Source organism: Ylistrum balloti, unplaced genomic scaffold (assembly GCF_031769215.1).
Source record: "Ylistrum balloti isolate Yb309-2 unplaced genomic scaffold, AGI_CSIRO_Ybal_v1 Utg371068, whole genome shotgun sequence".
Classification (NCBI taxonomy): domain Eukaryota; kingdom Metazoa; phylum Mollusca; class Bivalvia; order Pectinida; family Pectinidae; genus Ylistrum; species Ylistrum balloti.
The window spans coordinates 4114-16988 of NW_026782590.1; the positions used below are offsets into that span (position 1 = coordinate 4114).

The 12875-nt window shown below is 38.7% G+C and overlaps 1 protein-coding gene across 1 annotated transcript; it reads left to right on the forward strand.

Moving 5' to 3' along the window:
* Window positions 1-1529: 1529 nt before the first annotated feature.
* On the forward strand, window positions 1530-12559 carry LOC132560484 (annexin A13-like). The gene is made up of 9 exons (XM_060225149.1): window positions 1530-1550; window positions 6313-6391; window positions 8138-8232; window positions 9125-9238; window positions 9346-9436; window positions 9564-9712; window positions 11260-11437; window positions 11813-11925; window positions 12434-12559. Exons 1-9 carry the CDS (start codon window positions 1530-1532, stop codon window positions 12557-12559), a joined length of 966 nt encoding a protein of 321 aa, XP_060081132.1.
* Window positions 12560-12875: the final 316 nt, after the last annotated feature.

Below are 12875 nucleotides of genomic sequence, written 5' to 3' on the forward strand. Positions count from 1 at the left end.
ACTTTCTGGATTGCCCGATCAGGGTACCCATATGTTTCCTTGGCGGTATGGATATGATTTTAAGCTCTTGTTTCTTGTCTTGGTCTTCTGTTACAAATGTTTTCACATCTTTTGAGCAAGGTTCGTACGACGCCCACCTTCTGGTGTAAAGGGTTGTGCGATCGGAATTTGAGGTATTAGTCTGTGTGCATCTTTTTCCTATAGACCAACACTTTGATAGTACCGTCACCTTTCTTTACTAGGAGGGTATCAAGGATTGACATAGTGCCAAAGATTTCTTCCTCACAAGTGAATTTGATGCTGTTGGTGGTATCTACGGTATTGATCTGCTCAATCAAATCTTTCTGTGACTTTTTTTTTTACTATTTCCAATATGTCATCAACATACCGCTTCCATGGTATATCTATGATATGTTAAGTCCTTCATTTAGCCTAGTAACATATTTTGATTTTAATAATTATTATTATTGTAGTTTACATATACGCATGTCTCCTTGATAGTAATTGCTTTCCATGTAGATATGTATTAGGAGGAGGCGTTAATATGTTGCAATATTTTGTGCTTCATCTCTTGTTCTGATTTTGACAATAAATGTGTTAAAATTAAATAAAGAAAAATGTTATGTGATATTGTCATTACTGTTCCGTCCTTTTTTAATCTGCATCCAATAAAGTGTTTGCAGTTTAAAAAATGCTAACAGTATCTCACCATGCCTGTTTGCTCGGTCCGTAAGTGTTTGTCATCCTTGGAATCCTGGATCAAGTTCGCAGAACTAAAATTGTAAAGTGATACTGTACATCTTTATCGTGGCGGTTTAAATGTAGATCTAGCTCCGTGGTTTCATGAACTCAAAAACATATGATATTATTCTTATAGATGTATTTTATCAGCTGAATCAATTGTCAGCTAGGCCTACATATGTACTCCGAATAAATTCATGTACTTGTTTGTTTTACTTGAAGAAGCACTGACGGATTACATAAATATTTTTATAAAATATTTTACGTGTGCGGGAGAACATTTTTCCACAGCTGAATGTGAAATTGTTAATTGTGGAGCTATAATCCGGTATATTTGGTAGGGGTTGGCTGCACTGAGACAGGCATAACGTAACTTAAGTGTGCCTTATCCTCATTCAATTTGCCAGTTGGTGGTTTAACCTCTCCCCCACCCTCCGCCCCTCTCCACAAACCCCTCATTAGTCACAGAAGATAATTCATGTAAGCCGATTCATTGTGATGTGAAGTGTTTGTTGTTTTACATATTTTATTTTAACAATGTTTAAAAAAATAAACGGCCACTATCGATTCACAGAACTGCCTTAATAGTTGTTTTTATCTTTGTGATAACGTGCAATTTGGCTGGTTGAGGAACCGTACATCACTATTGTATATTATCATCTGAATATCAACATGGACGTACACTGCAGAAGTGAGACTGATTGCACGCCATCAATAGTCATTGCCTTTTCGCGTCAATAATTCATTAAGTTATAGTCACGTGTCGAGAGGGAAAGGTAAACACAAACATGGCGGCGTCTTACAGACTGGTGAGTTATAATATACAACACTTGTACATAATATATCTACACGTCACTCATGTGCTATCAGACACGGTCATGATTAGTCACCAACACAAATAACTAAGGCACGGTGTTCATTCGTTCAACTATCAAATATGGCCTGAATTAGCATACAACTATCCGGTTACTACTGTAAACAAACATGCTTATGTGTAGGTTAGGACACATGAATGTTGGTATAGCGTATAGTATACTGCAGTTCGCTGTTCGTGTATAAAATGTCTAATCATTAGTGTGGTCACAACCTAGCGACACCTATACGCATTATGGAGTCTAGATAGTCTGAGTGATCAAAGAAGACGGCAAATTAGTTTAACAAAATTATTTGCAGGCAATATCATGTGCAGCTATTATTAATAACACGTTATTGTTCATCCTGTCTGATCTCCTAGAGTTACTTCCCTTCGTTTCACAATTCCACAATGGAAAACACTCGATTTCTATCTCATAGTTAATTTCAGTTAATCAAAGACGAAGAACACTTGTTTCAGTTTAAAGCGATGAAATTACCGCTGGTGCTGACTGGAACCATATCCGTAGAGAGAGAAAGCGTTCGATTTTATTTTCAATCGATTTCAGAACGTCAAAAAGTAAAGTTCTTTTTTGTATTAATATGTTGAAATGGCATGATATATAGAATATCTATATCAGGTACATACATATAAGTGCACGAAATCTTGCTCAAGTCCGCACGATCTGAGAGGTTCCTATCGTAACGGTCCCAGTCAGCGCTGTGACCAGTGTTGTATGTATCATGTTCTAGCAGACAAAAAGTGACCAGTGTTGTACCAAAGTTCTAGCGGACAAAAGGTAACCAGTGTTGTATGTATCATAGTTCTAGCAGACAAAAAGTGACCCATCATGTAAATCTTCGTCACACCCATCATGTAAAACTTGGTCACATCCTCCATGTAAATCTTGGTCACACCCACCATGTTAATCCTCGTCACACCCACCATGTAAATCCTCGTCACATCCATCATGTAAATCTTGGTCACACCCATCATGTAAAACTTGGTCACACCCACCATGTAAATCCTCGTCACATCCATCATGTAAATCTTGGTCACACCCATCATGTAAAACTTGGTCACACCCATCATGTAAATCTTGGTCACATCCTCCATGTAAATCTTGGTCACACCCATCATGTAACTCCTCGTCACACCCACCATGTAACTCCTCGTCACACCCACCATGTAAATCCTCGTCACACCCACCATGTAAATCCTCGTCACACCCAGCATGTAAATCCTCGTCACACTCATCCTTTAAATCTTAGTCACACCCACCATGTAAAATTTGGTCACATCCATCATGCAAATCTTAGTCATATCGATCATGTAAATCTTCGTCACATCCTACATGTAAATCTTGGTCACACCCACCATGTAAAACTTGGTCACATCCACCATGTAAATCTTGGTCACACCCATCATGTAAAACTTGGTCACATCCTCCATGTAAATCTTGGTTACATCCATCATGTAAAATTTGGTCACATCCTCCATGTAAATCTTCGTCACGCTCATCATGTAAAACATGGTCACATCCTCCATATAAATCTTGGTCACACCCATCATGTAAAACTTGATCACACCCACCATGTAAATCTTAGTCACACCCATCATGTAAATCTTGGTCACATCCACCATGTAAATCTTCATCACAGCCATCATGAAAATCTTGGTCACATCCACCATGTTAAACTTAGTCACATTCACCATGCAAATCTTTGTCACACCCACCAATTAAATCATCATCACACTCACTATGTATATCTTGGTCACATACTCCATGTAAATCTTGGTCACACCCACCATGTAAATCTTAGTCACATTCACCATGCAAATCCTCGTCACACCCACCATGTAAATCCTCGTCACACCCATCATGTAAATCTTGGTCACACCCACCATGTAAATCTTCATCACAGCCATTATGCAAATCTTGGTCACATACTCCATGTATATCTTGGTCACACCCATCATGTAAATCTTGGTCACACCCACCATGTAAATCTTAGTCACATTCACCATGTAAAATCATGTAAATCTTCGTCACACCCACCATGTATATCTTGGTCACACCCACATGTAAATCTTCGTCACACCCATCATGTAAATATCACACACCCACCATGTAATATTTGGTCACATCCATCATGCAAATCTTAGTCATATCGATCATGTAAATCTTCGTCACAGCCACCATGTAAATCTTGGTTACATCCATCATGTAAAACTTGGTCACATCCTCCATGTAAATCTTGGTTACATCCATCATGTAAAATTTGGTCACATCTTCCATGTAAATCTTCGTCACGCTCATCATGTAAAACTTGGTCACATCCTCAATGTAAATCTTGGTCACATCCATCATGTAAATCTTGGTCACACCCACCATGTAAATCTTAGTCACATTCACCATGCAAATCTTAGTCACACCCACCATGTAAATCTTCGTCACACCCACTATGTATATCTTGGTCACACCCACCATGTAAATCCTCGTCACACCCACCATGTAATATTTGGTCACATCCATCATGCAAATCTTAGTCATATCGATCATGTAAATCTTCGTCACAGCCACCATGTAAATCTTGGTCACATCCACCATGTAAATCTTGGTCACACCCATCATGTAAAATTTGGTCACATCTTCCATGTAAATCTTCGTCACGCTCATCATGTAAAACTTGGTCACATCCTCAATGTAAATCTTGGTCACATCCATCATGTAAAAGTTGGTCACATCCTCCATGTAAATCTTGGTCACATCCATCATGTAAAATTTGGTCACATCCTCCATGTAAATCTTCGTCACGCTCATCATGTAAAACATGGTCACATCCTCCATGTAAATCTTGGTCACACCCATCATGTAAAACTTGATCACACCCACCATGTAAATCTTAGTCACATTCACCATGCAAATCCTCGTCACACTCACCATGTAAATCCTCGTCACACCCATCATGTAAATCTTGTTCACACCCACCATGTAAATCTTCATCACAGCCATCATGAAAATCTTTGTCACATCCCCCATGTGTATCTTGGTCACACCCATCATGTAAAACTTGATCACACCCACCATGTTAAACTTAGTCACATTCACCATGCAAATCTTTGTCACACCCACCATGTAAACCATCATCACACTCACTATGTATATCTTGGTCACGTACTCCATGTAAATCTTGGTCACACCCACCATGTAAATCTTAGTCACATTCACCATGCAAATCCTCGTCACACCCACCATGTAAATCCTCGTCACACCCATCATGTAAATCTTGGTCACATCCACCATGTTAATCTTCATCACAGCCATTATGCAAATCTTGGTCACATACTCCATGTATATCTTGGTCACACCCATCATGTAAATCTTGGTCACACCCACCATGTAAATCTTAGTCCCATTCACCATGCAAATCTTAGTCACACCCACCATGTAAATCTTCGTCACACCCACTATGTATATCTTGGTCACACCCACCATGTAAATCCTCGTCACACCCACCATGTAATATTTGGTCACATCCATCATGCAAATCTTAGTCATATCCATCATGTAAATATTCGTCACAGCCACCATGTATATCTTGGTCACACCCACCATGTAAATCTTCGTCACACCCATCATGTAAAACTTGGTCACATCCTCCATGTAAATCTTCGTCACATCCTCCATGTAAATCTTGGTCACACCCAACATGTAAAACTTGGTCACATCCTCCATGTAAATCTTTCACATTCACCATGCAAATCCTCGTCACACCCACCATGTAAATCCTCGTCACACCCATCATGTAAATCTTGGTCACACCCACCATGTAAATCTTCATCACAGCCATCATGCAAATCTTGGTCACACCCATGTAAATCCTCGTCACACTCATCATGTAAATCTTGGTCACAGCCATCATGCAAATCCTCGTCACACCCACCATGTTAATCCTCGTCACACTCATCATGTAAATCTCTTGGTCACACCCATCATGTAAATCTTCATCACAGCCATCATGCAAATCCTCGTCACACCCACCATGTAAATCCTCGTCACACTCATCATGTAAATCTTGGTCACACCCATCATGTAAATCTTCATCACAGCCATCATGCAAATCCTCGTCACACCCACCATGTAAATCCTCGTCACACTCATCATGTAAATCTTGGTCACACCCACCATGTAAATCCTCGTCACACTCATCATGTAAATCTTGGTCACACCCACCATGTAAATCTTCATCACAGCCATCATGCAAATCTTGGTCACATCCACCATGTATATCTTGGTCACATCCAACATGTAAAACTTAATCATACCCACCATGTAAAACTTGGTCACATCCTCCATGTAAATCTTGGTCACACCCATCATGTAAATCTTCATCACAGCCATCATGCAAATCCTCGTCACACCCACCATGTAAATCCTCGTCACACTCATCATGTAAATCTTGGTCACACCCACCATGTAAATCTTCATCACAGCCATCATGCAAATCTTGGTCACATCCACCATGTAAAACTTGGTCACACCCATCATGTAAATCTTCGTCACACCCACCACGCAAATCTTTGTTGCATTCCATATTTCACGACGAGATATCAAACTGAGGACCATACCACTTCCCCTTTTATGACCGGCATTGTTTCGTGGACTCACAAACCAATGTCATTATGATACTTATGAAATCTGTTTAATACAACAGGGTACAGTGAATGCATGTGGTCCCAACTTCAACCCTGAGAATGCTGCCAATGCCTTCCACAAAGCTATGAAGGGGTTCGGTCGGTATTATCATTTCCATTCGTGTTAAAATAATATTACACAAATTATACTTTTATACAGACAAAAATCATGTATTATACCAAAAGATAACGGTAACACTATCTTATGTTGCAATCAATTAAATATTCCACTTGTAAATGATTGTCAATCATGGTAAAATAAGCACGTGATCAATACAGACTAAACATCTGCCATGGATATTTGCAAAACTTTGCATTCAAAAAAAAAGTTTGTTTTATTCGATGTTAAGGACATGTGGATCAGCTTCAAATATAGCACCATAAGTAACGGGTTATCAGCACAGTTTGTGGCGTAAAACAACAGCAGTGTCATCTCATGCATCCTCGGTGCTCCGGAGGTTACCTTCACTTTCGCTCTCTGCACCCCTGGGACAAGTCATGGCAAAATTGAAGGCACAAACAAAGTAAATTGATCGGTTCCAGGCGAAAAAAAATACCAATCATAGACTTTTTGAAGATTACAAAGAAACGACATCCAACTTCAAAGCCATTACAACATACCGTTGTGCGACCTCGACATTTGTTTGATGTGCATCAAAGGATTAAACTAGCCTTTCTGTCTTGTCCACAAGGTATTTGCTATATGTTCCAAGGAGACGGAGAGAAGCGATCGTGACCCTTGGAGTATCGAGGATGCATCACATGAAACTCGTAATTGCAACTTTGACGACTGATTTTGACGTTCTCTCGCACGTTGCCCAATAACGTTCCAAATGATTCCGATGGACAGCTTTAACAAGCACGTTATTCTGTCGCAGGACAGTCCTGCTGATGCGTCAGTTAAAATTGTGCCGACGCCATGGTGCTTTAAGAATGGAAGAAACACAAGTTTTGCAATTTCGTCCCGACATCAAATGCCGTTTAATTTGTCACTGATCACAAGTCTGGAGCGATGCCCCTACAAATGCTACCTGAAATTATTAAACTTTCGGACCAAAGCGATCCCGTTCTGAGACGAAGCAGTTCAAAAAACGCTTCCCTCGCCTTCCGTCTCCATGTTGCAGACAAAATCTGGGCGCTTCTGAAAACAGAACATTGTTCCATTCTCATAAGATCCAAAGACGGTGAACTCAGGTACAGCTACGGCAAATGGGCCCAGTGTAAGGACGCTTTCAGTCGGTAGGCGTTTTTAGCTAAAGCGGACTGTTTGGGCAGACACCATCCTCGATACTCCAGGGGTTACGATCACTTTCGCTCTCTGCATTCCTGGAACATGTCATGGCAAAGTGGAAGTTTCCATGTGCGACAGCCTGTGGACAAGACAAAACACTAGTTTGATCCTTTGATGTACATTAAACGAATATCGCGGTCGCAAAACGGTATAATGTAGTGGCTTTGAAGTTGGACGTCGTTCCTTTGTAATCTCTAAAATGAGCGTATCTGCATATGATTCTCCTGGAACCAATCAAATTTTTTCACTTGTGCCGTCGACTTTGCCATGACAAGTTCCAGAGGTGTAGAATACAATTCCTTTGTTGTATTAACTGCCCTTTCCCCCTTTGACAACTGGGACATAACGGTAAAAAGTGACAGTTTAACACATTTTATGAAAACCAAGCGAAGAGACAAGTTAGTCAAAGAAAACCTCGTGACACTCTTCCGTCAACACAGATTTTCACACATTAATGATTTTGGTAACTCCATAGGATTTTGTAAATAAATTTGAACTTCTGCCATTTTCTCTTAGAAGCCCCTTTAACGTATTAAAAAATATTTTTTGTAAAGGCACCGATGAGAAAGCTATCATCAAACTCCTGTCAGGCCATTGTAACGGCGAACGTCAAGAAATCAAACGCATATTCAAGGGCATGTTTGGGAAGGTAAGTTACAAGTCATGTTTGGAAAGGTAAGTTACGAGGTCACGTTTGGGAAGGTAAGTTACGAGGTCATGTTTGGGAAGGTAAGTTACGAGGTCACGTTTGGGAAAGTAAGTTACGAGGTCACGTTTGGGAAAGTAAGTTACGAGGTCACGTTTGGGAAGGTAAGTTACGAGGTCACGTTTGGGAAGATAAGTTACGAGGTCACGTTTGGGAAGGTAAGTTACGAGGTCATGTTTGGGAAGGTAAGTTACGAGGTCACGTTTGGATGGCGGTAAGTTACAATGTCACGTTTGGAGCGCGGTAAGTTACATGATCATGTCTGAAGCGGTAAGTAACAAAGTCATGTCTATGTTTAAAAGGTGATGTTTGCAGCGGCACTATTTTGTTGATAAGTATAGCTCAATAAATGTACTAAAACTAATTTTAACAGTTCATGGACATATGAATTCATGGATTAATGACACTCAAAAAAAAAAAAAAAAAAAACCCAAAAAACATCTAAACTAAATTCCCTTCGAAAATTAATGATTTGACAGTACGAGGTACTATAATGTCTGAAGAGGTAAAATACCAGGTCAGATTTAAAGTGGTAAGTTTATGTTTGAAACAGTAAGTTTCGAGAAAATACTTAGATCAGCATATTGCAATATCGTGTTTTGATGGCAAGATTAAAACATAATGAGTCTTGGATTCACGTAAATATCTAAATACGGTTCAATGCCGAGATCTACTTATATAATGTAGATACCTGCATATTTCAGAAAAAGAAAAACGGAAGCGAAGCATGTTTGGCGCCAAGGTTTATCAGTAACAATTGATCAGCGTGGTTTGGTGTAATGTGACAGATTAGACCATGGTTATAAACATCACAGTGTCCTCGGTTTATTTGTAGGATCTGGAAGAAGAGCTGAAGGGAGAATTGAGTGGTCACTTCTTAGATCTGTGTCTGTACCTATTGATGCCTGCGCACCACTTTGATGCCTGGTGTCTTCACAAGGCCATGAAGGTAATCTATACAAGTACTGTGTATAATTGGTGATTGAAGTCCAAATATATTACCAAAGTCAGACTAATCAGAAATTATCAACATAGTCATTATCCTTTTCTTTCCAGGGCATAGGAACCAAAGAGATTCGCCTCATCGAAATTTTAAGTACGAAGTCCAACTCCGAGATACAGCGTATAAAAACAGACTACAAAAAACGTAAGAAAATATTGTATGTAGCCGACGATTATCTACTTACATCGTTGATGTTCCAAAGACTTGCTTTAAGAATATCATTGTTTATTTAAATATTTTCCCTGTCTGATATATGACTTGGTATGATCAGTTTTTGGACAGGAGCTGGAGAGTGCTGTAGTGTCGGAGACCAGCGGCGATTTCCGCCATATCCTCGTGTCCCTGGTCCAGGGAAACAGGAATGAAGAGCAATACATTGATAGCAATATAGTCAGACAAGATGTCAAGGACCTGTACAACGTAAGTACATACAGGCATGTGGACTTGTACAATATTAGCACATATTGTGCACAGGTCGTTACAACATTACTACACAGGGCCGTGAGGACCTCTACAACGCAAGTACATACAGGCATGTGGACTTGTACAAAATTAGCACACATTGTGCATGGGTCGTTACAACATTACTACACAGGGCCGTGAGGACCTGTACAACGTAAGTACATAAAGGCATGTGGACTTGTACAACATTAGCACACATCGTGCATGGGTCGTTACAACATTACTAAAAAGGGCCGTGAGGACCTGTACAACGTAAGTACATACAGGCATGTGGACTTGTACAACATTAGCACATATTGTGCATGGGTCGTTACAACATTACTACACAGGGCCGTGAGGACCTGTACAACGTAAGTACATACAGGCATGTGGACTTGTACAACATTAGCACACATTGTGCATGGGTCGTTACAACATTACTACACAGGGCCGTGAGGACTTGTACAATTTACAATTAGAGAGGACATGTGGATGTTTACAACATAAATACATAGGTCAGTATTCCTGTACAAATTAAACAGGAACCAGGAGGGGGCTGCAGAATGGGAGGGGTGGGGGCGGCATGGTACATTAGTACACAAATGCAATCATTTCAGAATTACACATGGATATGGGGCCAACAATTTAGACAGGAGTGCTAGGACCTATATAAACACACAGGGTAGCAGGCCTTGTACCACTAAAGTACAAAATGATGCTAAAACAAAAATACAGAGAAGCATGTGAACCAGTACAATGTAATATCAAATTTTCAGTACACTGTAGTTTGTAAATCTGTACCTTGAAATTACACAGGAGAGTACAGACCTGTACACTGTAAGTACACAGGAGCATGTGAACCTGTGCAATATAAATAAACATGTTTGTCCTGTGTTGTGGTTTGACTGGATTTTGGAAGTAAAAGTTTGTTACTATCAGAGAAAGTGTGAATATTGTTTGGATATCATGGAATTGTAACTGACAAAAAGAATTCTATTTGTATCTGTGCAAATTTTAGAGATCTTTATATAAATACTTGCTACAGAATATGTAAAGGTAACCATAATTGTCTATTGATAATTGAATAAACCAGTACAATGTATCTATTATCTACTGCTGTTAATAACTTACAAAAACAAGAATTCTGCATAATAAAATATGTCTTTTTAAACCTGCTAGAGTTATTAAACGGCTTAGAAAATCTTCAAATCAAATATCTTCAAAGTAGTTTTTGTCCATTCTTAAAATTCACCATAATTTCATGCTATTTTTCACACTAGAAATGGTTTCTGGTAATAAAAATCACCATTTTTGTCTTGATGTGAATATCCCCACTGTAAGATCTAACAATATTTCAAAATTTGTTGTTGTATTGTACAGTATGTGGAATGTGACCGCTGACAGAAAAATGAAACATGTTTCCATTCGAAGTAAGACAAGTACTGGACAAAGGTATTTTCTAAGTATTTTCTCTCAAATGGTCTGCAGTTATCAATTTTACCTCTAATAATAATTCCTCTTTGAAGGCTGGAGAAAGAATTCTGGGAACAGATGAGTCTGTATTTAACAAGGTGTTGGCACTGAGGGGTACTGGTCACCTCCAGGAGGTATTCAAGTTGTACCGTGAGGAGCACCAGCGAGACATTGAGGCAGTCATTTCCTCAGAGACCAGTGGGGACACCAAGGAAGCCTATCTAGCCATCGGTATGCTCAATAAGTCTAATGACTACATGTATATTAAGGCAACACTTAACCCTTCAGATTAATACATTTCATTCCTCACAATAAACGTTTTAATCTGACACATTTTTCGGTGTGTGCTGTCACGAGTAACAGGTTTATCAAGTGACAAAAGAAAAGCTGATATGTCAAAAGTTGCTCTACTTCCTCATCCCAATTGAGGAATGGCTGAAGAATTCCCACTTCTTCTGTCTCAAATTATGAAAACTTTTAGATTTAAGAACCTAGCTGATTTTTTTGCTTATAAGGTGGCCATTTTTTAAAGTGACTCCTTTTAAAAAAATTTTCAAACATCTTAGTTTTTCATTATTAAAATATTTTAACTTTGATACATTGCAGTTAAATTTATCAAGGATCCTCCAAGATACTTTGCAGAATGTCTGTACAAATGTATGGAGGGGGTGGGAACCAAGGACGATCGACTGATGCAGTTAGTGGTGGATCGTAGTGAGGCAAGGGAGTTTTTGCAACATATGCTGATGGCATTGTGACAGGCTTGTTTATGATATATTTTACTAGCAGAAGACCTGTTTGCCTTGTCTATAACAGGATGAGTATTGTTTTTCATACTGAAGTCTGTCAAGATGATGTACTTTGGTTTGTACCAAATAAATAACATAAAAAAATTCCTCTGTCATTAAGTTCCTATATCTTCCCTTTTATATACTTAAAAGTAATGAGCTCCATGAAAGTGCATCAACTATAGCTTTAAAACTCTGATTGATGAAGTAGATTTTTAAGTTCTAAGTTATAAGTATTAATTATGTTTTATTTAAAAACTGGTGCAAAAAATTAATAGTCTACTTTCTGTATAGAGACATTAGGGAAGTGTGTAAGAGTTGTTTAGAAAATAAATTTTTTAAAGATTTAGAAAATAAAATCACTGTATCAAAGTTATTTGAGTCAACATGTTAAACTTAAGAGTTAAATAATCAAATTTTATGTGGTCTTTCATAACAGATTGACCTGAAGGACATTGGAGACAAGTATATGGAGATGTACAAGACGGCTTTGCCGACTGCTGTAGCAGATGACACCAGTGGAGACTACCGCAACTTGTTAGTGAGCTTAACAAATCCAAAGTAGAGGATTTTCGTTTTATAGGAGTAAGACTAATATGGAATCTGAGGAGAAATCCAATGCAAGGCATCTGAAAGTGACTTGGAATCAATATATACATTTTTGTGATGAAACAAAATCATAAATTAGGGTATTGTGATATTCTGTGAACGTTCTAGATGATAGTGGTTTTAACATTACTAAATTATAAGCTATTAATGGTCTTTGGGAAGAGGAATTGATCTTAAGCTCTAAGCTTGTTTTCCAATCTCATACTTATGTGTTTGTGTCAAATTGTTGAACATTGAGTAAAATATTCTTAAAAGTAAACTATTAATGACCT